Genomic DNA, 25,961 nt, shown 5'->3' with positions numbered 1-25,961 from the left:
GCAGTACTATTTCAAAATTATACCTTTTAAAAAAATGCATTCTAAAATACTTATTTTGAAAAACTCTTTTATAAAGTACCTTTCGTTAAGAAAACTATTTTGATAAAAGTACTTTTTTGAAAAAAGTACCTTTTGTTAAAAGTACTTTTTTGAAGGAAATATCTAAAAAATAACTCTTAAAATGGGAACTTTTTCGAAAAAAAGTTTGTTTTTAAGAGATTATTTCTGAAAAGAGTATAAAAATAGCATCATTTTAAAGGAGTATGTCCTTTACTAAAAATGTACTTTGATACCTATTATTAAGAGAACTTTTTGATAAAGTACCTTTTATTAAGAATTCTTCTTTGAAGGAAAATATATCTAAGACATATATTTTCAAAAAAAAACACCAAAAAAAAGTACAAAAGTATCACCACCTCTTTTCCAAAATAAAAAAAATATCTCTTAAAATAAGAACCTTCTATAAAAAATAATTTTTTAAATTAATATTTTTTTTTTTCATAAAGATTATTTTTTTAAAAAAAAGTACCTTTTTAAATGAAAATATCTTTAAACAACTCTTTTCGGAAAAATAACTCTTTAAATGAGTACTTTTGGGGAAAACGGTATATCTTTAAAGTTTGTACTTTAAGAAAAAAAATTCTTTTTCAAAACTTTTTAAAAAATTATATTTTTAAAAATATTCTTTGAAAATTATTCCATTTTAAAAATGTACCTTTTCAAATAAAATACTTATTTTTTAAATACTACATTTTTAAGAATATGCCTTATTAAAAAAGTAGTTTTTGAAACAGTAGCCTTGAAAGTCGTCTTTTTAAAATAGAAATTTTCAATAAAATCCGTTTTTAAAAAATATCGTTTTCCAAATTTACATTGTTGGAAAAATAAAATTTTATTTCAGCTCAAAAAAAAAATTAATTAAGAAATTACCAATAATTTTAATAAAAATAAAATATATTTAACTAAAACACAAGAAATGAATTACAACATAACATCATCATATTTGTAGAAAAAATATCGGAAAAATTTTAAACTATAATCTAATAAAAAGTACTACTAAATTATTTAAATGAAAACAACAATATAATATTAATAATATTAGGTCTATTAACTAGGTTATTTTGTTAAGAGTCAAAGTGGTTTGGAAAAAAATCCTAACAAGGGATTTTTTGTTTATGGTAGACGAGAGACATGGCATTTGGTTGCTCAATATAGGAATCGGGATTAATGTTTTATTTTATTATTATTTTTTAAATAAAATATTTCTTTTTTTCTTTTCATCTTTCTAATCAATCAGTCATATGTTAATAAATCTTAATATATAAATGTATTTTTATTTTTAACTTTATTTTGTATAACTTAGCTGCATATTTGTTTTTTTTTTCGGTTAAAAATTCTAATTATTAAATACTTAACACAGTCTTGTCTAAACTTTTGTAATTAGGTGGTGAAGATTATAGGAAAGTTGAAGATAATTTATGATTTAGAAAGATGTAATACAGAAAGTAATGTACAAATGAGCAGACAACGTGTTTAAGAGGTATACAGCATTTTTAGTAGCTGTGTTATATAGATTTCTACCAACACCTACACTAATTCTCCTTTCAAATATTTATATTTTTGTTTAATTGTTGTATGATTTTAAAAACCTCATAACGGCATAAGAATTTATTTTATAAATTTTAATTCCAGCATTAACTTTTCACTTTCCTATAAATTTTGATTATTTAGCTTGAAATTGTGTTAAGACAAGACTGACATAAAATGTATTATACATATTTATTTGTTCTTATGTTTATATTTTGTTTATTTACTTTTTACTTTCGTGACAAATAAAACTATATGTATTGTAATTTATAAAACAAATAGTAAAAGCATTATGAAAATCGTGTTATACAAAAAATGTTACACCATCATTGTGCGGCATTTTTCATATAAAAACGTTTCTCAAATGATTTAGAAACTAATTTTCTAAAACAATGATCCCTCCAGGGTCGTAAAATTGTAAAGGAAAACAATTTCTATAACATATTTCCCTTAAGCTTATTTTCTCAAAAGTCTAGAAAACTTTTTTTTTCTTTAAAAATCCCACTAACATAATTTTATTATGTTATAAGACAGTAAAAAAGTTAACTAGTTATGTATTTGAGTAAATTTAGCATAGGTTTTATTTAATTACTCGTATATATTTCTTTCGTAATAACGACTTAGAGGAGCGGGTTCAAAACTCAAAACAATTATTTTAATTAGTTTTAAAACAAACAAAAAATTCTATATAATTGTTATTAATATTTTTTGTATTTTGTGGCGCGCCTTTGTTAATATGTTATTTTGTATCACTCTTGTGTGCACTTTATATTCTAACTTAACGATTGTGTGGAAGTTAAAATTAGTAACAAGAGTGATTTAATACCTGTTCTATAAACTTAAATTGTTAGAATCTTTTGCATCGACCACGATATTGTTGGTATTGGTTTTAATTAACATTGTGGTGGGATATTTTTGCAGTTGTAGAAAACGTTCCATAACACAGGAGGAGGAGAGTCGAGCCTCGGCATCATGATCCCAACATTCTTCCATTGTGTCACAGATAATGCTGATGCCCTGTAATGTAGAAAATTTAATTTTAAGTAAAGTTTGTTCAAACATAACAAGCACCAATGTCAATAAAATGTTAAAAAAAAGAAATGTCCCGTGTCGATTTTAAATAGCAATCGAACCAGGACTATACCCGACATATTAATGTATCAATAGTTTTTGTAAGTTAAAACTTCCGAAAGTTTATTTCAACAGACAGGCGGATGCTATATATCCCGATCGATCGGGATAACATTTTGCACCAAGTTTAGTGCTATTGGATAGTAATTCAGACACAATTTATCAACAAAATCGGTCAAGATATGCCTGAGTTACCCCCATTAACACGAAGTCTGGTTATGCCTTAACTAATAGTTATACTGTCGGTTAAAATTATTTTTGTATGAAAACTGTCAGTATAACTATTAGTTAACAAATAACCAGACTTCGTGTTACTGGGGGTTACAGGGGTTAAAAATTTGACATTTGTTTTTTCTCAACCATGTAACTTATTACATATTGTTCTTAGCAAAATGTGTCTCAAATAGTATAGATAGCTATTTCTTCAATCTTCCGAAAAAAAAAAATTTAATAAAAATTTTACTTTTTTTCCAAAATCAAAAACTTTTTTTCGATTTAAAATCGAAAAAATCAAATTTTGATTTGAAATTTTTTTTCAACCCAATTTTTTCACTAAACTCTTTCAAAAAAAAAAATTTTCACCAGCATTATTTTTCTTAAATTATACTTTGGTGAAGGGTATAAAAGATTCAGCACAGTCGAATATAGCGCACTAGTAGTAGTAGTAGTGTTATATTTGTTATACTAACCGGATGTGAACGCCATGAATTTAAAATTTGTGGACGTAATTTTTTCATCACAACATTCTCTTGTACTTCATCCAAGGTAGGTCTTTGGCCCAGCTGGAAATTGAAAGAAAACCATATATAAATGTGTTACTTAAAACAAAAATACATATTAAATATTTAGTTTATATTGATATATCAAACCTCTGCTTCGAATGGCAATAAGAATTCTCCCACAGGTCCAGTATCATCGCAACGTGACACCATTTCCCACAGCACAAGACCACAGGCATACACGTCTATGCGTAGAAAAGCATCACGATTGAAGTTGATGGCGCCCTCTAAGACTTCAGGAGCCATATAACGTCTTGTGCCCACCTGGCCATGTGTGTCACCACAAGGTTTGCCTTAATTTTTTTTTTTTTAGAAATATTTCACAATTTATTTATTTATTTTTGTTTTAAATAGTTATTACATTTTTTGATTAAATGAAAATGAAATTGATTTCATGCTAGTTTGTTAGTAAATTCATTTTATTGAATTTTAATTTATGTAAATAAAAATTGTTTGCACCAATAAAAACACAAATAAGAAAACAATGAAATAAGGGAAATTGAGTAAACATTTTAGTAAGGCACTTGTTCTTTTTTTGTGTTACAAATGAAATGAAAATATAGTGCTCATGCTTGTTTATTAAATGCCTTTTTTAAATATTGAAATAATTTTTTATTTTTTTTTTAATTTTGACACCAATCACCAATTAATTAAAAAGTAGAAATTAAACATAAATAATGAAAAAAGGATATATCCACCGAAAATTATAATACTAAGTCTTGGAATTGTCTTTAATTTTGAAGTTATTTTTACTTTATTAATTAATAAAATTAATAAAATAAAAAATAATAAATTATAAAATAAATATTTTTACATTTCTTTTATCTAAATATTGCTCTGAAATACATACTGGATTTTTTTAAGTCTAATATCTATCTATTGCTTACTAAAGTTATTCTGCTAATTTTCAATAATTACTATTCCAAACTACAACATACTTAAATACTAATCGAACAATTTCTTATAAATAATTATTTGAAGAATGTAGAAATTATCATTTTCGAATGACGTATAATTCGAATAGTTTTAGAAAGAATAATCAAATAAAAATAATAAATATATTTGCTTTCATTTTTATTTTTTTTACAATTTTCGTGGTCTAAATAATATTTATAGGGAATTATTCTGATCGAAAAAAAATATATTGTTTTGAAACAATTGAAAATTTGGTTCATTAGCTCATTCTGCAAAATATGCAAAACAAATAGTGTTAGGTGAAGCGCCCAAGGTATTCAACTGTAGATTTTAAAGATTTTTAAACTAAAAGCACAAGTGTTTTTAAGAACAAATTCAATTCTTTATTTCTAATGTATACCGTTAAAATTCCTGGAATTCACATATTTATTTTTATAAAATTAAACAAAGATAATTGAAATATGTACATATTACTAAATTTTTCGTTTGGAAACCAAGAGACAAACTTCTTGATATTACTAACACGATTACAAATTCATTACAAGACCGCATATAAATTAAGCAATCCAACTATTTGCGAATGTGATTAACTCACGCGATAAGTAATAACTAAACTACAATAGCTACAATTAGTAATACATAGTAGTGATTAGGCTGTGACGCTAACAGACAGAAACATACATTTTAGCCTTCCAAGACGGGCAGCTAAATATGGTGGTGAAATATTGGCAGAATCGCTTTTATATATTAACTACGATATACAATTGACATTTGTTATTAAGTATATGATAAAATAAGTAATATTAATCAAAATGAAATCTGTGAAATTTTTAAAAATGGATTTAGACAATACGACTTGACAGACAAAGAGAAAAGTTTTATCTATTACTTTATTTAAAATCATTTGATTAATTGTAAACATGTAATCGAATTATTTGAACAAAGGAAAAATCTAGTAATTTGGATACCCTATAAAATACATCTTAGTAAATGCGAATTTATACAGCTGACGAGTCTTAACGAGTTTTTGTTGTTAAATTCCAGTTTTTATTCCAGAATTTAAATTCGCCTTACTTTATACATATACAGCTGTTATTTTTTGTCTGATGGGGTAAAAAGCAAAAACAAAATGTATGTGGTTTTTGTATTGTAACAGGTAACTTAATACATTTAATCAAAGATAACGTATTTTTAATTTGTATGAAAAAAATATATTTAAGCATTGATTAAGCCTTAGTTTTATATATTGTAAATCATAGAAACTTCAATTGTATTTTCTTTAGTTTTTTCTTATTGGGTGATATTTTAGATATTATTTAGTAAAAGTGCTATAAAATGATAATGAGCTATGTTTATTGGTTTGTCATAAAATAACAGTTTTTTGTTTGCAGAACAACAAGAATTTGTTTAAACTAAAAACATATTTTACGACATTATGACAATACGACCTAATAGCAGACCGTTTGAATCCCTCAAATATAATTGTAAAATATGATAAATTATATACATATACGTATCTGTATTATACTAGATCACCAGATTGTAATATATTTTATACATTGAATAAAAATATCTGAAGTAAAAATTTATTAGATAATAGGCTATATAGTTTGTAAAAGTAACCAGTATCTTAAGAATTCCTTAGAATCTGATTTCTAGTTTTTGGCATGCTTTTTCCCAGCAGTATAAACAAATTTCTATTAACACAAAATACAAAACTTAGGTACATGAATTTCAAGATAACGATGTGGAGTGGCGCTGTTTTTCGGGGCCAATGTTATGTATCCATACGACAATAACACAACTCTAGGACTCAATCGATCAGATGCGGTTATAAGAGAATGGCAAAATATTTAAAGGCAGAAATTGTTTTAATGAATCGTCGCTATGAAGCAGTAACAAACAAGTATGAAGGAATAGTCGGTCAAGCCCGACCATATGAGAAGATGATTATAAATTTAGTGTTGCGGCTTATTTAAAACTTATTTATGCTGAATTTGGTTATAACTAATATATTTATGAGAGCTTAACTATTTTCAGATAGGACAGTTTTATAGGGGCTAGGAGAAATATTGGACCGAATCTAACCAAAATTATGCCAAATTTCGTTGAATTACAAGGTTTACATGGATAACTCAGATTGATATACTTTAAGGTGAGTGTTGGGACAATATTTTGGCACATTACAAATATCAGCACTAAGCCAATATAATTCATTTATATTTAAACTAAAATTTATATTTTTTAAATTGATTAATTAAGTAAACTTAAAGAGGTAATTTTCTCAGTTTTTATCTCTATTGGACCTAAATAATACTTCATTCAAACCTAAAGTATACATATGTTCACCACCTTTTTTGACTGCTTCCAATGACAAATTTAAGAAAAAAAAAACAAAATAAATTTTATTTGCACACCAGGAGATAGAAAAAATACATAAAAAGTCTACTATCTCAATCGGTCCACTTTCAGAGGATTACTAAATTAAAGTATATATTAACAAAATACTAAAAAAAATATATACTTCTTAAGAATTTTTGCCAATTTATTGAATACTTGGAAAAATTTGTATTGTGTTGTAGTGATACTCAAAATTTTGACTGGTCATTATAGTTTTCTGCAATAATTTTGACGAGAATAGTTTTTTTTGTAATAAAATATATAAATAGAATAGCCTAGGAACCTAATAGATTTAACATATATCCATTTCAATATTAACGTGGCAAAAACAAAAATACATATAAATAAATTTACATTTACTTTTAGGTTTTAAACAAAAGCAAACAAAAATTACACAATTAAATCATAAAATATATAGGAAAAAGAGCTTTTTAAAAAGAGTTAAACAAAAATTATAAAACAGGACAAGTTTTTGCAATATGTAAAATGACAAAAATGAGCTTGATAATTAATAAAAATAAGAAAAATATAAAATGTTGAACTTACCCGGTTGAAATATCATGGCTAAACCAAAATCAGCAATGCACGCCGTCAAATCATTTTTGAGTAAAACATTTTTCGACTTAAAATCACGATGCGCTATGGACGGCTTAAGGCCTTCGGTTTTCGCCGACAAAATCTCCTCGTGCAGGTGAGCCAAACCACATGCCATCGATTCGGCTATTTTACACAGTTCCTGGTACGTGACCGTATGCGCTTTTAGATAATCACACAATGAACCATTATGTTGATAGGCCGATATCAGCCAGAATTCTTGTTGTATTTTTTCGGTGTGTTTCTCATGGCCCAAAAACTCCAAAATATTGGGATGACGCATGCGGGGCAATTTGTAGATTTCCAATTCAGTATTCCAGGATTCTTTCTCTTGCATGCGGAATATTTTCACAGCCACATCTTGATTGTGAAGTTTTCCCAGCCAGACGTCACCGAAACGACCGCTGGCTTTCAATTCTAACAGCTGAATGGGTCGGTTGCTGAGCAAAGGCGATGAATTGGTAATTTCAGCTTCGTTCTGAAATGTTTATTATTAGAAATAAGTGTTATTTGTGTTTGAATACTGGTTGACTTACTGTGGGTATCTCGTTAAAGTGGGCTTGTTTACGTCTACGGTATAAAAATAGACCTATACCCGTAATGGTTATTAATATGGCAAGTATGATGGAACAAATTATAATATAAATTAAATCCGCGTCCTCGGGAGTCTTCTCCTTGGGTACTGAAATAAGAGAATAGAAAATAGAATTTAACAAGAGCTAAAATTATATAACCATAGATAAATAGATATAGATCGGAAACTCTCCTGTCAAAGACCCTAACTCTGTTGTCAAAAACCTAAGTGCTGCGAATGTATTAGTTTAAAAAACTATGTGAAAACAAAAACAACATTTATATGTGTGATTATTTTGAGTAATTTATTTGTTTGAGTTATTTTCTAGTTTCCTCTCCAAGTATATTTCTCTATGTAAATAACTTTTTAAAATTTTTGTGATTTTTTTTTATTTGTTCAACATTTTATTAAAATCGAAAAACATGAATGCATGCATGTATTTTTGAATTTTTGAATTTTTTTTAAAAATTGGCCAAGTTTGTATACGTCCTCTGAAATTTTGGACGTGATTGGAAATGTTGCTAAACCCGACTTAAGTGATGTTGTTTTAACTTTTTTAAGTGTAAATTTATCTTTTTTGGGAAAAAAAGTAAAAATTACGGACATTTTGAGGTACATATTGTAATTATGTATGCGTGTAACCTTTTATAGGGACGAGATAACTGTTAGCAAGTTTTTTTATTTTATTCACAATTTTATCGCAAATATAGCTAATATTTAAAAAAAAATGTCTGTAGGAACGCAATGTCTAAAAAACAAAAAAAAAAGATTTTTTGTTGATCTTCTCAAGGACTATTTATATTTTAAATTTCAGCTCATTCGGATCATAAGTGGATTTTTGGCGATTTTTTTAAAAAATGTGCGAATCGAGGTGACTAACTTTGGCGGGCCACCACTGGCACCCATTCCATATACGTTGCCGTACAACAGTAAATCAACTCGAAAACACGTCAGCTCCAATTTTGTGAAATTTCGTTACGATATCTCCAATTGATTCCGAAGTACTGTGCAATATTATATAAAGCTTTAACTTTGAATCTCGATAAAAGACAAATCTAAGCGAATTTAAAATTTTTGAGCAACTTCAAATTGTATTTGTCCATAAAGAACCTGTGTAGCAAGTTTTAACAAATTTGGAATGGGTAAGGTCCAATACCTTGTCATAAGGATTTGAAATGATATCCCTCTAAAGTTATATTTATAGTAGTTAACAGTAATGTCCTTAAAGAATTGGAACATTTTATTACCTTTGTGTCATAAACATATACGAGTAAAATAAACACTTGTAAACAATTTGCATTTTTCATCTTTAAATGACAGTTTATTGAACTATTAAGACTCATCCATCAGTTGCATAAACAGTACCCTCCCCCCTTTTTTCCAAATACCCAAATAAATAAAGCATAAAAAAGTAAAACAACCCCTTTCATTTTCTTAAAAATTTTACATTTGAAAAAATAATTACAAGGTAAACACAGCGTTTTTTTTTTGTTGTTATTTCTTTTCGTTCGTGCATATTTCTAAGGAATAAAAGATTACCCTCCAAAAAAAAAAGAAGAAAAAATCATAAGAAACGAAATGAAAAACAAAAATAATATCAAGAAGAAACTAAAACAACCTAAAAAAGAAATACGGCCTACAGGTGAATAACATCACAAGTGGCCAAATACAAAAACTTAAGCCCCCCCAAAAAAAAGAAAAACAACACAAACTGCAAGTCAGAAGAGAGCTGCTCAAAATGGGGAAAAATATCTAAAACAGAAAAAAAAAACATTGTACTCGTACCTCTACTCTACTAACTGCGATACAAGAAGATTCTAACAAAAACACACATAACATCGCATCGTGTCCTCATCAGCCTCATCTCGTATGCAAATTTACAAACATACTTGTAGTGTGCAACGAAAACTGAAAAAAAAAATTCATAAAAATTCTACTCTATACAAAAAGAAAAATGAAAGTTCCCCCAATTTATTAAGAGAATGCAGAAAAAAAATTATGTATAAAATAAAAAAATAACAAGTGAATCAACAAGAAAAACGTGACTAAAAACGGAAAATTTTTATGAGGCAAAAGGCTGCCTACTACAACAACTACAGCAGCAACAACAAGAAAAACAGTAGCAACAGTAAAATCTAGAGGATTTTGCTTTACTTTTTTTTATTTATGTTTTAAGCATCACAAGGATAAGTAAATATGTGTGCATGAGTATGTGTTATTATGATTGTGTGTATAAGTGAGTGAGTGAGTTCCTTTTTTTTAAGTGGCAAAAATACAAACAAACACGAATTCATGATACACAACCAACCAATAAACATGATTTGCAACATATGGCAGCATAAGAAATGTTGCTGCAACTGCACAGATTCTTCTTCTACTGCTGCTGCTGCTCCAAATGCTTTGATTTTTTTTCTCATTTTACGGAGTTCATTAACTTCAACAACAACAGCAGCAGCAGTAAAAATAAAACAAAATGCAAAAGTATATTTAAATCGGTTAAGAATGGCACTCAAGCAACTGTACAGTAAATCGGCATATTATAATTCCGAATAGCTATTTATTAATTTATTTTATTGCAATGCTGTCATATACAAGCTGCTGTGAAATGGATCCTGCACATACCTCTGTATGCTCTCCTCGTATAACATGAATTCCATAAGACATCACAATAAAATATTCCTGCTCAAGTAAACTTGACGGGTGTGAAAAACTCTCGATTTTATTCGTAATTTAATGTTGTATCTTTAAATATACGTATCTTATGAAGCTGAAGTCAGAATGATCTCATTTAAAATATATATTTTTTTCTTTTAATTTTGTATATATAAATTCGTAAGTTTTTAATTTCTTTGCCAACTGTCCTCAATAATGTCATATGGACGCTGAGGCAATAAATTTTTTGTAATAATTACATACTTGAATAAATGAATACATATCCATATAAATATATAAATGTATTTGTAAGTTTGTTTGTTTGTTGGTTTGTTTGAGCATCACGCCTAAACGGCTGAACCGACAAAAGAGGGAAAAATTTGTACCACCCATACAAAGTAAATAGTTATTTTCGAATATCTGCAGAACTAAAATTGTGACTATCTTCAAACTTTATACGAATCAATTTCGTATCACTGTTTGAAGTTTAACTAAAAATGGGACGGATCGGAACAGGGGGTGTGACACCTCCCATACAAAGTAATTAGTTATTTCTAAATATCTTGAGATCTATAATTACTAGATTCTTCCAACATTGTCCGAATAGCTCTCTTATCATTTTACATAGAATAGCTGAAAATGGGAGGGAGTGGATAAGTGGGCGTGGAACTTCCCATGCAAAGTATATAGTATTTTCGAATATTTGCAGAACTATTATTGCGACAGCCTTCAAACTTTATACGAATCAATTTCTTATCAGTACATGAAGTTTATCCAAAAATGGGATGGATGGGAACAAGGGTTGTGACACCCCTTCTTAATTTCTGGCATAACAGGACACTGGCATCAACGTAATTTACACAAAGTTTAAAGACTCTTACAATTAGATTCACTTGATATTAATATATATTATCTACAATGGTAACAAAATAACTCATTTGAAGCATTACTTTAACTATTATAATAAATAGCTTTCATATCATTATAAAAAAAGCTTCAAGATTTTTTAAAATCACAGGATATTTTTTATACCTTCAACGGCATAGTATGCAATTAATCACAAACAAGAAATTCCGGTATTAATTATATTAATTTATTTGCTTATAAAATCTTTTGACATTTTTTTATTTTACTTCGACAGGGGTAGCGAAGCGCACCGGGTCAAGCTATTTTTAAATAAAAAAAAGAAAGATGCATTTGAAAGATAATTATGCAATCTTTGGACTACATAATTAAAATAGGAATACGTAGGTCCTGTCTGACATGCCACGGGGGAGACTCAAACTGTGTGATGGTGAAGTTTAAAACACTTTTCCGGTGACATCTCAGAATAAACTGTTGCTTCACCTTGACTTTGTGTTCCTTGACCGGTAGTCTTTTCGTGAATATAGGTTTCGAACGTTATTTGATCACACTGGAGCAGCATAACTGACCACTGACCGACCAATAGTATTGTAAGTAGCTACCAAGCATTATTTATCTAATCAAAATTGCTGCCGTCTAGTTCCCTAAGGGCCTTATTTCTATTTCGTAATTTGAGCTATCAAAAGTGACGCCGTCGATAATAATTCTTAAGTTGCGTTTGAACTCATTTGTCCAGGTGGTGAAGAGTTTTACCGATGACTTAATTATGCAGCCGTCTGCATAGGTTATTACCTCCACACCTTATGGGGACACTGGGAGTTTAGAGAGGTAGAAGTTAAACAGGAGCGGCGACAGGACTCCTTGTTTAACTCTTCACTAATAATAAATTATAATTTATGAAAACTGCGAAAATAATTAAATACGTACATATTTTTTATCAATTTTTTTTCAATTCAATTTATTTTTTGAATTTTCATATTTCTCAAAACGAATTATTCGTTTCTGTTTAAACAATTTATTAATTCTTCGGGGTTTGGGCCTTTGTCTCTAAACATGCATGACACTCAGATAATTCACCATCCATCGCTGAAGAATGTGGCGTGACTGACAGTGTCGAATGCCTTCCACAGGTCAAGTGTCACTAGGATAGTCCGTTTACATGGCCTCTGCTGCTTTAGCAGGACCTGTAAGATCCGAATGAATATGGTGGATAATGCTGTGTGTTGACGGGCCAGCTGGGGGAGAAGCAGAGGATCGAGTGTCTTCGCTACAGGTGACTGGAGAGAAATTGGTCTGAACGATTGTCCCTCACTCGCCATTTTTACCGAATTTTAATAACGGGTTCACTCGACCAATTTTGCAGGCTCTGGACATTATTTCGCTCCTTACTGACAGGTTAAAATCCGTTGTCAGGTAATCGACTCCACGCTCGATAAGGTGTTTTAACATCAGCATGGATAGTCCGTCGAATCCTATCACCTGCTGATATCTGAAATCTTAATCGCGACTATATCACCCTTCTTGAACTATATACCACAACTTGCAGTAATAACCTGCTGATATCGCTGATATCTTATGTGAAGAGCGACAGCACTACGGATATTCGACCAGCGGAGATTAAGCGATCGGCTGCTACGATCACAGTTTCGCGGAACTTCCTCTCTTAATCGTGTAGGTTGGAGGGGATCGGAAGGCCATTGAAGATGTGGTGGCTTTCTTTAGGTTGATGTTTATTCATAGGGTCTATCCAGACAAATGAGTATGTGTAAATGGTCTAATCGCTGAGAAATAACTGCACAGTTAGTCAAACCATGAATGGTGATATCTAGCCAACTATCGCAATTACCCATACTACATCATCATGCATCATCATTTAGTGTACAGAAGGTGGATTTGTCAATCAGTTTCCCCAGCGACTCTCTCTGGTGTTCCTAAAGACTTGAGCTGATGATGATCGCTAAAGTCCCCAAGAACCAGTAAGGTCCACGATGTTGTTTTTTTAACACCAGTGGTTGCTTACTTGACAGCCCTTGGACGAGTGACCTCTGGAATAGTCCACCAAGATATAGACGCTGCTGCCAATGATTTTTTTTAAAATTGTCACTATTTTTAAGAATGATTCTAGAACTAGTTCTTATATTAATGATTTGTATATGAAATATCCTACTTCTTAACAAATTTGCATAAAATTAGAAAAATTTGTGAACATATGAAGTTCAAAGTCACATATCTTAAAAATATACTTAGGAGGGGGTTTAGTCAGCAACATATATTTTTTTTAAACATATCTAAAAATGTGAATTTTGAGATATAGGCCTTTGAATTTAATAACTCAAGAATTGAACTTAGGACTTTTGAAAAAAATATGATTTATTACCAACATTTTGAAATAAATATCTTTATCTTTCAAATAAATTTGATGAATTTCGTTAAAATTGGATATGAGAAAACCTACTTCGGTTCGCTTTATGATGGATCATACTTATGTTGTTATGAGAAAGAAAGGTTTTATAAAAAGTTAGAAAAAAAATTTGCCTTTGGTACAACTTTTTATCTTCCAACTGTAACTTGTCAGGTGGTCGATCCTGTGTGCTAGTAAACCACACTGTAGGGTACTTAAAATTTTATGATTTATATATGATGATGAATAGATGAAGAAGAGGCAGTTGGAAAAAACAAAACTAAACCGAAACGAAACGAAACGAACCCACGCTTTTATATGTTGGAAGCGAAGGAATGAAGAAATAAAAAAATGTATAATACTAAGAAAAAAAACAAAAGCCCATGGAAAATAAAACAAAAGCAAGTTTAAAAAAAAAACAAAATATTGCTAGTATAAAATTGGGGTAAACATGGCATTGTGGCATCCAGCCTCCATCACCACTAACATCAGCATCAGAGCCATCATCAGCAACATTAACAATAACAACAACAATATCTAACAACATACATATTGTACACACGTGCCTTGCAATGAATTTGAAAAACAAAATAATAACAACTACAGCAGCAGGAACAATTGAGAATAGCAAGCAAGGATCCCTTTTCTATCTAACCTCCTCTACACACTAACATACACACATACGTTTGAATGTGTGGATTAGGGTTCTCACTTATTCGATTATAATGTTGATCGAATAAAAGTTTTTAATAATTCGAGTGATCGATTCATTTTTAAAATTTCCTCGATTATTCAAACGAATAATGAGTAAAAAATATTATTCGAATAATTAAATAAAATATATGGCACTCGTTCCACAATGTATTAACTCAAAAACTTTTAAGTGTTCTGGAGAGACAAAAAACTTCTATAACAAAAATTCCGCAATATTGAGAAAATCCATCAATTCTTTTTTTCCGCTGCATATCCATTTTATTTGTTCATTGTCAAAAAGATAAAAAAAAATTCAGTTAATACAGTATTTTTGAACTAGTGCGATACATATCGTTACGTCCGTTTGCATTTAAGGTGACGATATATATTCTATCTATATATATATATGTATATAAAAATGGATGTTTGTATGTATGTTCCGAATGAACTCAAAAACGGCTGGATCAATTTTAATGATATTTTCAGGGAATCCTCAAAATAGCCTAGCTGGTAACACTGTAAAGATTTTTGATTTTCGGTCTGTGGGCGGAGGGGTGTGGCAAAATCAAATTTTAAAATTATACCACTAATGACATCTATATATATATAAAAAACCGCTGGGCCGATTTTTGCAATTTCGTGCAATTTTGGCATCAAAAAATTATGATGTTAACAAGCTATGATGACCAAATACAATTGAAAGTGCCTGGCGAAACAATAAAATACAAATCGATTGACACAGTAATGAACGAAGAACAAGTCGTCAATTATCGTACTGAATTTTTGAATTCATTGGAACCAGCCGAAATGCCACCACATGTATTAACATTGAAGGTTGGATTACCGACTTTTTCCGACACTGTATATTAAAATCGAGCTGCAATATAAAACAGATGTTTTCTAAAGGCCAGCAACGCGGACCGAGTTCAGCTAGTATTTCATTTTTTTAGTGGTTTTGTATAATTAATGACATTTGATATCAAGAAAAATCACTAACAATTTTGTCATAACGCAGCAATAATACAAATAAATGGAGGCTATACCTGATAATTTTGCATCTTGACAACCATTTAGACGTTTATCATGACAAAAATTTATCAGATATAAAGAATAAGCCAGAAAAAACTTATACATGTATTAAGTTTAATAAAATTTAAAACGATCAATATAAAAACTCTCAAAATGTATTAAAATATTGTACAAATTCATTAAACATTAAAATATTGGTATATTACATGGTATTTATAAATTTATCCACTATTTCGGAAACCCTTCCATTAAAGATTTTATAGTTGATTCCGTTACCTATTTGGACGAGGTGTTTCACTTACGCTTAAAATCGTACATGTCCTGGGATGGTTGGTTGGTTTAGATGGATGGATGGATTTGCCTTCCGTGGTACAAAATTTACATTATTATTTTAATACCACTCAAGGTCCTTTTTTCCATAGTAGCATGATGCCAAATCGGGCCGTTTTTGTAGACACTCTGTAATATATATTTCTGTGCTTATCGTGCCTGATGTCATAAATTATCAGCTTCTTTTGTCACAAATAAATGGCCCTGCAAATGGCTTGCCACACAAGAAACTTTATGGGAAATTTTGTTTCATAAAAATCTTGTCCCGGAAGTTGTGAAAAGTCTACCAGTACATAATTTTCAGCACGCGTCACACAACAGGAGCATTTTTTAAAAAAATTTAACTCAATTTTTTCGGTTGATTTACCGCATTGCGATCTGGAACTTTCTGAACCTTATAAGACTTCAACCCAGCATTAACTTTGGCTATGCGCTCAAAAGAATCAGAGCATTTACGAGCTGATTTTCTGATAGAAGTGTTCGGTGCCCTTCGAAAGAATTGTTCGACTTTTTGTGCCTTACCAATATCTGTTAGACATTTTTCATCCTGATCCAGGTTTTCTTTCAATATTCAAGTTTTCCTTATACTTCTGAAAAAGTGAAAATGAACCTTGGAGTTTTTTGCAAAGTTTTAATTATTTTTTCACGTACTTTTTTTTCGCTGTTTTGCTGCATTTTGACCGAAATAACAGTTGCAAATTAATGATTTAGAACCAATAATGCTTTTAAATTGATTTTCTTATGAGTAGCTTTCGATCTACTTCCATTTTTCAGTATTGGATGTCATAAGTAAATTCGTGTGCCCGTTTCGTAATCTTATATGTACAATTCTATAAACAAATTGATACGATATACATACTTACAATTACTATAATTTTGGTATGAGAACTGTCAGTATATCGTCCCGATATGAAATAACCATATATTGAGAAAATGGGGCAAAGTGAGAAACACGTATTTCAATTACTTTAAGATGGTGATTAGGGCATTGAATAACCGTGGTTTCCAAACAAATGTGTATTAAACACTAAAGACTGTGGGAAAGCGGTAAAGGTAGGTATCGATACCGATAACAGCTTATTATTTATTGTAAACTTCTAAATCGAATAATATTTTATTCTAAATCGAATAATTTTGATTCGATTGACAACCCTAGCATATATGTATGTATGGTGTTATTCGGTTACCCGTATTAAATCATGATGCTGAGGAAATCAACAGAGAAACCAACCCATCATTTATTTTTATAGAAACATTTTACAGGAAAAAAGGGGGAACAACAGCAACATTGTCGTACATAGAAAGGAGTTGAATATTTATTTATAAATACAAAATAATAACAACAATAATAATAAAATGAAATGAAATTTACCTTGTGTTGTTGCTTCTGTTGTTGTTGGCTCCCATTTTTGTGCAGTGTTACACATTGATTGTTTGCAGCAACAAAAATGCAATAAATTCATATTATTCTTGCGAGGCTCCGAACTCGTAACACATTCTGTTTGATTACATTCAGGAGTTTGTGAGAAGCAACCCTTCATTTTGATATGGTCTTCGCCTGTAAAATAAATATGTATATAGGAAAAAGTAAAAATATATTAGTATATATACATAAATATGTATAAAATACATTCATGTACATTAATAAATAATAAGGATTTTTATATTTAAATACATATTATATATTTATAGAAAAAACATTGCTTTTTTACACCAATTGCTAATACTAGGATTCAGTTAACTTAACCCTACGAAAAATGTACACAGATTCATGAACTCTTAAAGTTGGTTAATTTTATCCTATGTTTGTTTTAATATCTGAAAGTTTGTTTTTATAGTAATTGCATGAGAAAAATATTTAATATCTGTTTAATTTTTTATAAGGCCGTTTCTAAAATATTTTCATATACTGCACAGTGGGATAAATTCAAAATCACACAGGTAAGGCCCTCAGACATGCAAACACTTGCGAATTTGTTGTGGTTTGACTAAAATTAATGATTTTAATCTATACAAATAAAAATCAAATGTCGTTCGTTGGTAATTGCATCAGTATAGAACAGCCGGACCGATTTACGCAAATTTTTTTTAAAATGTTGGTCATAGCCCAACTTAGGTTTCTACTGAAAGAAAAATTGAACACGCCAATTTGGCCAATAAGCGTTTAATCCAGAAAAGCAGCTCGATCTGTGATCACTCATATTTCTGAACAAAAATCGATTTTTTATATAAAAACTGAAAATATCTAAATTCACTAATAACTTGGCCAATAAGCGTTTAATCAAGAAAAAGAGCTCGATCTGTGATCACTCATATTTCTGACCAAAAATCGATTTTTTATATAAAAACTCAAAATATCTAAATTCACTAATAACTTGGCCAATAAGCGTTTAATCAAGAAAAGCAGCTCGATCTGTGATCACTCATATTTCTGACCAAAAATCGATTTTTTATATAAAAACTCAAAATATCTAAATTCACTAATAACTTGGCCAATAAGCGTTTAATCAAGAAAAGCAGCTCGATCTTTGATCACTCATATTTCTGACCAAAAATCGATTTTATGTATAAAATCTGAAAATATCTAAATTCACTAATAACTTGGCCAATAAGCGTTTAATCAAGAAAAAGAGCTCGATCTGTGATCACTCATATTTCTGACCAAAAATCGATTTTTTATATAAAAACTCAAAATATCTAAATTCGCTAATAACTTGGCCAATAAGCGTTTAATCAAGAAAAAGAGCTCGATCTGTGATCACTCATATTTCTGACCAAAAATCTATTTTTTATATAAAAACTCAAAATATCTAAATTCACTAATAACTTGGCCAATAAGCGTTTAATCAAGAAAAGCAGCTCGATCTGTGATCACTCATATTTCTAACCAAAAATCGATTTTTTATATAAAAACTCAAAATATCTAAATTCGCTAATAACTTGGCCAATAAGCGTTTAATCAAGAAAAGCAGCTCGATCTGTGATCACTCATATTTCTGACCAAAAATCGATTTTATGTATAAAATCTGAAAATATCTAAATTCACTAATAACTTGGCCAATAAGCGTTTAATCAAGAAAAAGAGCTCGATCTGTGATCACTCATATTTCTGACCAAAAATCGATTATTTATATAAAAACTCAAAATATCTAAATTCGCTAATAACTTGGCCAATAAGCGTTTAATCAAGAAAAAGAGCTCGATCTGTGATCACTCATATTTCTAACCCAAAATCGATTTTTTATATAAAAACTCAAAATATCTAAATTCGGTAATAACTTGGCCAATAAGCGTTTAATCAAGAAAAGCAGCTCGAGCTGTGATCACTCATATTTCTGACCAAAAATCGATGTTTTATATAAAAACTGAAAATATCTAAATTCGCTAATAACTTGGCAAATAAGCGGTTAATCAAGAAAAAGAGCTCGATCTGTGATCACTCATATTTCTGACCAAAAATCGATTTTTTATATAAAAACTCACAATATCTAAAATCGCTAATAACTTGGCCAATAGTGTTTAATTAAGAAAAGTTTTAAAAGTTTAACTTTTTTTACTTGTTGTTATACTTTTTAACAATATTTTCGTATCGAAATCTCACACATATTAAAATATATTGTAAAAACAAACAAATAACCGATGAAATTGATTCCCATTTATTTTCTTCTATCAATTAATTATATAATGAATACATTTTAGCTATCTGCATTTCAATAATATTTTATATCTGGTAATACTTTTGAGACATTTTCCTGATCTGGAATAGAACTAATAATCTTTGGCGAACAGTTTAATTGCATATTTTATATCTTTTTTCGAATTCGAGATGTATTTTTGAATAAACCTAAGCGATTATAAAATTAAGAGCAGTAGTTGTGGGAAACGGGAAATGCTTCTTTAGGGATGGTAATAGTGCGGAATACTTTTGTTGCATGTGCCAATAGCGGAATGATTCCCCAAGAGTTTAAGGTTTGTCTGCTTTCAGAATGCGAATTATAGGGTTAACTTTACATACATATATCGAGAATCAGTACTCAAGTTTCTAACCATTGTTATGCTGATATGCATTCACAATTTCATTAATCTCTCCTCAGCTACTCAGAGGAGTTTCCAGCACGTAGGATATCATGCTCTTGTGACAGAAACTTAATTTTAAATATTTTTCCACCAATTATGAATTACTTTAAAAATAATTGATTTCAAATTGATATAACATAGTACATAACATGTTTATTATACAAAACAATTTTCTCATTTCTTAAAAACGACATTTTTAATTCCTTTTCTTCACACATAAAATTTATTCGATTTACAGTGCACTCGCGATAATATGAACTAATTAAAACCAGGCCAGTTCACTTTTGCAAGATTGTTCATATTTGCGAATGACATCTAATTCCCATTAACAGCTAGGGATGTTCAAAAATTATTAAGCAGTTGACTTAGAATTTAGCCAATACCCCACCCCGTTGATTTAGATTTCAACTCGGTGTAGATAGATAAAATATGTTAAAAAAAAAAACAAAAATAAACTGTTCATATTTTAAAAAAGCTTTAAAATATGAACAGCATAATTCACTAAGTTCATATTTTAGAGTACTCTATGAAAGTAAAAAGTGTTCATATTTTGGGGGGTGTTAATATTATCGCGAGTGCACTGTATCTTTAATATTTGAACTTACCCGTTATTTCATCGCGAGACCATAGCACATAACAACTGGGCGGTTTATCCGAATCAAATTTACAATGTTCGATTGTTGTGGCACAATCACCACGCGTCACACATTCTTTCTCGTCGTAGTGTTCACAATCAACATTATGATCTGGCGGTAAAATGGCTGATTCGGAGAGGCAAAAACAAAAACCTAGTAGCAAGGATATACCTGAAAATAAATAAAAATATACATACATATAATGAATTGCTAGATTTAAAAAGCTTAGTTTAAAAATTATTAAGAAACGTTCATTATATTCAAATATTTTATAATGTAAGTGTGACCATTATTTATGATTTATACTACATTTAGGGACGTTTCCTATAAATATGTTTTTGAGCTCGTATGTTATTTTAATGTCATAATCATTATTCAATAATATGTAATTTGTTTATCCTTCGCCATGAGTGGTAATTGTAAAAATAACTTCCACAATATTTACTTCCCGCAAAAAAATGTTTAATGGAGTCCTTTCATCTTGTTGAACGTTTCATTTAAATATGTTTTGGAACTCGTATGTTATTTTAATGTCATAATCATTATTCAATAATATGTAATTCCTTCAAAATGAGTGGTAAGCGTAAAAATAAGTTACACAATATTTACGACCCACACATTATGAAGTCTTATGAATGGTAGCATCCTCTTTTTTAAACATTCCTTGATGTAAATTTCGGTATTTTTAATGCCTTTTGTAACAAATGTTTGGCTTCTTTTGCCGCAACTGCATATTGCTTGCCAAGAACTTTTTGGAAAAATTTTCTGTTTTTGGGTCCTAAACTTTTCGACAACATTCCCTCGAGCATCAGCAACATAACAATATTGAAAAGGAATCTGCGAAAAATTGTCCATACGTACGTTTCATCATCCATTATGCAGCAGGTATATTTTTGTATAAAATTTGACTTCAGTTTCCGTGCTCTGTCTATGGCCTCTAAGTTTTTAGCAGAGTTCCTGTCATGAAATTTTTGAGCAGAGATCAAAAGTAACTCGTCCAAATATCAAAAAAACCAAATTGTGATTTATATTTTTGTGATAAAAATAAATCACTGAAAATAACAGTTATAAAATGATTTTTATTTAAATGGTTTGGTATGACCTTTATTAGTTTTTGTTGTTTTTTAATGGTTTGGTGTGAGATAAACAATTTATTTGTTCTTGTTCTTAATAACTGTTACTCTCTCTTTTATTTATATACAATAACATATTATGCATTTTTGCGATTTATTTTTCATGTTCGCAAAACTGACCTTTACGAAAAAAATAAATTATAAATCACTCATCCAGATTATTTGTGTTTGCTTCTTTGACTTTTGATTGTTGGGCCAATTAAAGGTCTGCTCTGTTTTCTCGTCACTCATTTTAATCAGATTAAGAACAAATGATCATAATTGCATTAAACATAATAACTGACATGCTTTACAAAGGTAACTTTAAAATCAAATAATACTTGGGTTAAAAGTTTTAATGAAAAACGTTTGTTAAGGTTTTTTCGATATCAGTCCTTATACATATAGTTTTCTTTTCGATATTAGTGAAGTTGCCTGCACTGTAAACAAAAACTCCATAGTGAAAGGAGTAACAAAAAGTTATTTTCTCCAAAGCTGTTGTAATTAAAAAATATATATCATTTTATTTGCACTTTAAATTGCTTGCTCTCATTCCTTACTAACTAAATACGTTGACTATGTAGTGTAGTAATAATTTCAAAATTTCAATAAAAAATCCATTTTACTTATATTTACTGCAAATTTGAACTGTATACCCCGGGGTATATATAATGCTAAACTCTTTTTTTTTCTTAAATTTTTACTATTAGTTACGATTTTATATATTTCATATAAAAATACATATAAGCAAGTATTTACACTACAGATGCATCTAACTGTAGGAATGCATGAATGTATGTCTATTTGTTTGGCATTCACTATAATGTACATATTATAGTATATCAAGCATTGGCTGGTTGGTTGGTTGATGGTAGGGAGTGCAGTGAAAATAAATTTCTGTTTGTAGTTTTCTTTGTTCTCATATCAAATGTATTTTTTTTCCTTTTTTGTGAAGGGATTTATTTTTCCTTTTTTTATGTTTTTTTACTATCATACACTATACAAGGATATACATTGGCGGGTTATGAGCTGTGGATGGATATAGATGGTTATATTCAACTGCGATATACATACGTACACTGTGGTGCAAATGTAAGGCAATTTTTATAAACGTTTTAGGAAAATGTCAATAAATTTTCAGAGTATATTAGAAATTTAAAATAGTGTTTATAGATCATTAAGTGTATACTCTTCGATAACTAATAACAAGACTTCTATTTACACTTCTTGCCTGAATATATGGATAATTTTACATTAAGGTCTTTGCTCATTTTTGCATCAATGTTGCTCAATATTTGACACAGTTCAATAGTCTCAAACAAGATACTCCATATGTCGATGAATTTGTCGAAAAATCATAAATATCTGTCCTAAGTAATGGATTTCCTAGCATATTATTGGGTATATTTTATCTTTTGTTTTGAAACATTTGTACATTTTTATAGTTCTAAACAATAGTGATGATTTTCCGGCAACCCTACCATTAAGGTTTTAATAGTGATTTCTGTAACTTTGTTCGATCAGGTAGTCCATCCATAGTGACAGGGTGCCAAATCGGTCCAAAAATAAGTGGCCACATTTATATGCCTTATGAATGGAAGCCTCCTCTTTTGTGAACATTCCTTGATGTAAATTTCGGTATTTATAAAGCCCTTTGTAACAAATGTTTGGCTTCTTTTGACGGAACTGCATATTGCTTGCCATGCCAGGAACTTTTTGGGAAAATGTTCTCCTTTTGGGTCCTAAACTTTTCTATAACATTCCTTAGAGCATCAGCAATATAGAAATATTGATCCGAAAGCTGCATACGTTTCGTCATCTATTATGCAGATGGTATATTTTTTGTATAAAATTTGACTTGAATGTCCAATCTCAAATCGCATTTGCCTCAAAATTTTTAGAAAAGTTCCTGTCAGGAACTTGGCTTTAACTTTTCGTACCAAATAGTCCAAGTACTGAGCTAACCGGACTGCTTTCCTTCCGGATGTGTTGGGAGCTCTTTTGAAAATCCATTCTATTTATTGGCTTTAGAAACATCATGTGGCCATTTATCAGCGAACCAGTTCTCCCGATACTGTTTAATAACATTGGAATAAGTTTGACGTAGAGTTTCGTGTTCGGTTTTAACCACATCCGAAACCGCGGTTTTTCAAGGCCTAAAGCCGAAACCGACAATTATTATTTGGTTTTTACTTTTAATCTATTTTCAGCAGAAAATTCAAAATTGAGAAATGAAAAACAAACTTTTTCATTCAATGATCCATCCAATTTCTTTAGATTAGATTTCTTTAAATTTTTGAAATTGTATTACAATAATTGCATCAGATGATGTAACAGGCTGCCTTTCGTAGGCTAGACAAGGAAACCTTTTAATAAAGAATGACTCAAACTCATTTAAAAATATTGATCATACGAGTATTTCCTAACAATTAAAATGCAAATGGCTGGAATGCCAAATTTCTGGGTCCATTATTATAGAAAATTCAAAAGAAAAGTACCACTAAAGTCACCTTTTGTGAATTCTAACTCATTCAGAATCATGTGTGCCTAATTTTTAATTTTTAGGTTTATTATTATAAAATATTCAAAAAATACCATAATCAGTCAGTGTTTAATTTTCAGCTTATCGAATAATTTTTATAGAAATTTAAAAAAATACAATTTGATAAACAAAACGCACTTTTTTCTCGTCACTCATTTTAACAACAAATTGACAGGTAAACATAATATCAAACATGCTTTACAAGGGAAACTTGATCAAAAAATATTTAAGTTAAAAGTTTTAATAAAAAGCGTGTGTTAAGGTTTTTTTTCGATCTCAGTCCTTATTTGAATATTATTTTGACACATTTGTCATTTTCCATCTCAGAAAAGCATTCTTATTGTTTTATTTTCTGACCGCAAGATGTGGATGTTAGAATTGAAATATTTTTTTTTTATTAAGATTTTCATAATTTTGTATCGATTCAAATATTAGCATTAACTCATTTACTAAAAAATCCTATTTCTCATATTTCAAATAACAAATAAACCGATTAATTTGAGTCGATTAACCGATTAACCGAAATTACTTTTTTTTAAAAGATTAAAAATCTAATAAAATCCATGCTTAGAAAAAACTAAAAACTAAAAAATGCTTTACTTTCGATTTCTCCAACAACTACAATCAGCAAGAGAGTTTTTCCCAAGTCAAGTTTAATTAAAACTAAAGAAAAGATTTTATTTTTTGGTTGAATTGTTATCTTTTGTTTAGGTTTTTGTTCTTTTTATAATTGAGGAGCTGCAGAACAAATGGTACTTTTTCACACATTTAAAATTTTTGGGAAAATGAGTTTTATTTATTTTGCCCCCTTAAAATCTACATGATCCTGGAAATGGTAACAAGGTACTTATCAATAGATACATCTAACTGCCATAAGTCACCACATTAAATGTTAAGGATGTTTGATATAAAACCATGTTAATATCGGAAAAGAACCTTTTGTTAAAAAATAAAGAAAATTCAGACAAGAAAAGTTAATAGAAAGAAGTCTAGTTCTTCATTACCAAAAAAAAAGGGCACTAAAAAGTGTTTCAAATTTCTAAAATTCTCCAAAAATCGTTTAACTATTTTCTAAAAGTTTTATATTCATTGTCTTACTTTTGCACCGCAGTGTATGTGTAGTATGGCGTATTTGTTAGTTGTTTACTATTTAAACTCTATTTCATCCTTGTATGTTGTCGGTGTAAATTGAGTATCAAAGCCATGAGAAGATGCCTGATTATTTTCTGTTCATTTGTGTATGTTCCTTGTTGTTTTTCTATATTTACAGTTGAGTAAGGACATGCTCAATGTTTTTTTTTTTTTTGTTTTCTTTTTATTTATTTGCGTTGTTGTGTTTTTGTATTTACTTTTATTTTTCATACCACACATAAATACATAAATAAACTCACAGCCACCCACCCACAAATCAACCAACCAACCTTCCAAACATCAAGTGAATGTGCCTGGTTATCAAGTGTGGTGGGAGGAAAAGTTGGAGGTTGGTGTTAGGGTTGGTTTGTATAATAAATATAGCACATAATCAAATTTAAGTTGGGGTAGGTTATGATGTTCTTACTACAATATATGTATATTTGTGTAAAGAATCATTTTGAAATTAAAGTTCTTTTCTTGTTTTTACTCGGATTAAAGTGTTGCGTAGTAGA

At 29.6% G+C, this 25,961-nt stretch overlaps 1 protein-coding gene across 1 annotated transcript in view; it reads right to left on the bottom strand.

Moving 5' to 3' along the window:
• Positions 1 to 873: 873 nt before the first annotated feature.
• put (punt) overlaps positions 874 to 25,961 on the bottom strand; it is a 32,018-nt gene continuing 6,930 nt past the window's right edge. The window contains exons 2-8 of the mRNA XM_065515513.1: positions 20,632 to 20,832; positions 17,322 to 17,507; positions 7,943 to 8,088; positions 7,359 to 7,884; positions 3,588 to 3,790; positions 3,408 to 3,500; positions 874 to 2,604 (exon numbers count right to left, since the gene is read on the bottom strand). Coding sequence (XP_065371585.1) covers positions 2,419 to 2,604; positions 3,408 to 3,500; positions 3,588 to 3,790; positions 7,359 to 7,884; positions 7,943 to 8,088; positions 17,322 to 17,507; positions 20,632 to 20,832 — 1,541 coding nt within the window. The 3' untranslated portion in view covers positions 874 to 2,418. The remainder of the gene's footprint in view (positions 2,605 to 3,407; positions 3,501 to 3,587; positions 3,791 to 7,358; positions 7,885 to 7,942; positions 8,089 to 17,321; positions 17,508 to 20,631; positions 20,833 to 25,961) is intronic.

This window comes from Calliphora vicina, chromosome 1, assembly GCF_958450345.1.
Source record: "Calliphora vicina chromosome 1, idCalVici1.1, whole genome shotgun sequence".
Classification (NCBI taxonomy): domain Eukaryota; kingdom Metazoa; phylum Arthropoda; class Insecta; order Diptera; family Calliphoridae; genus Calliphora; species Calliphora vicina.
Note: the sequence above shows the minus strand (reverse complement) of the source record. Positions and strands in the feature narration are given on the sequence as shown.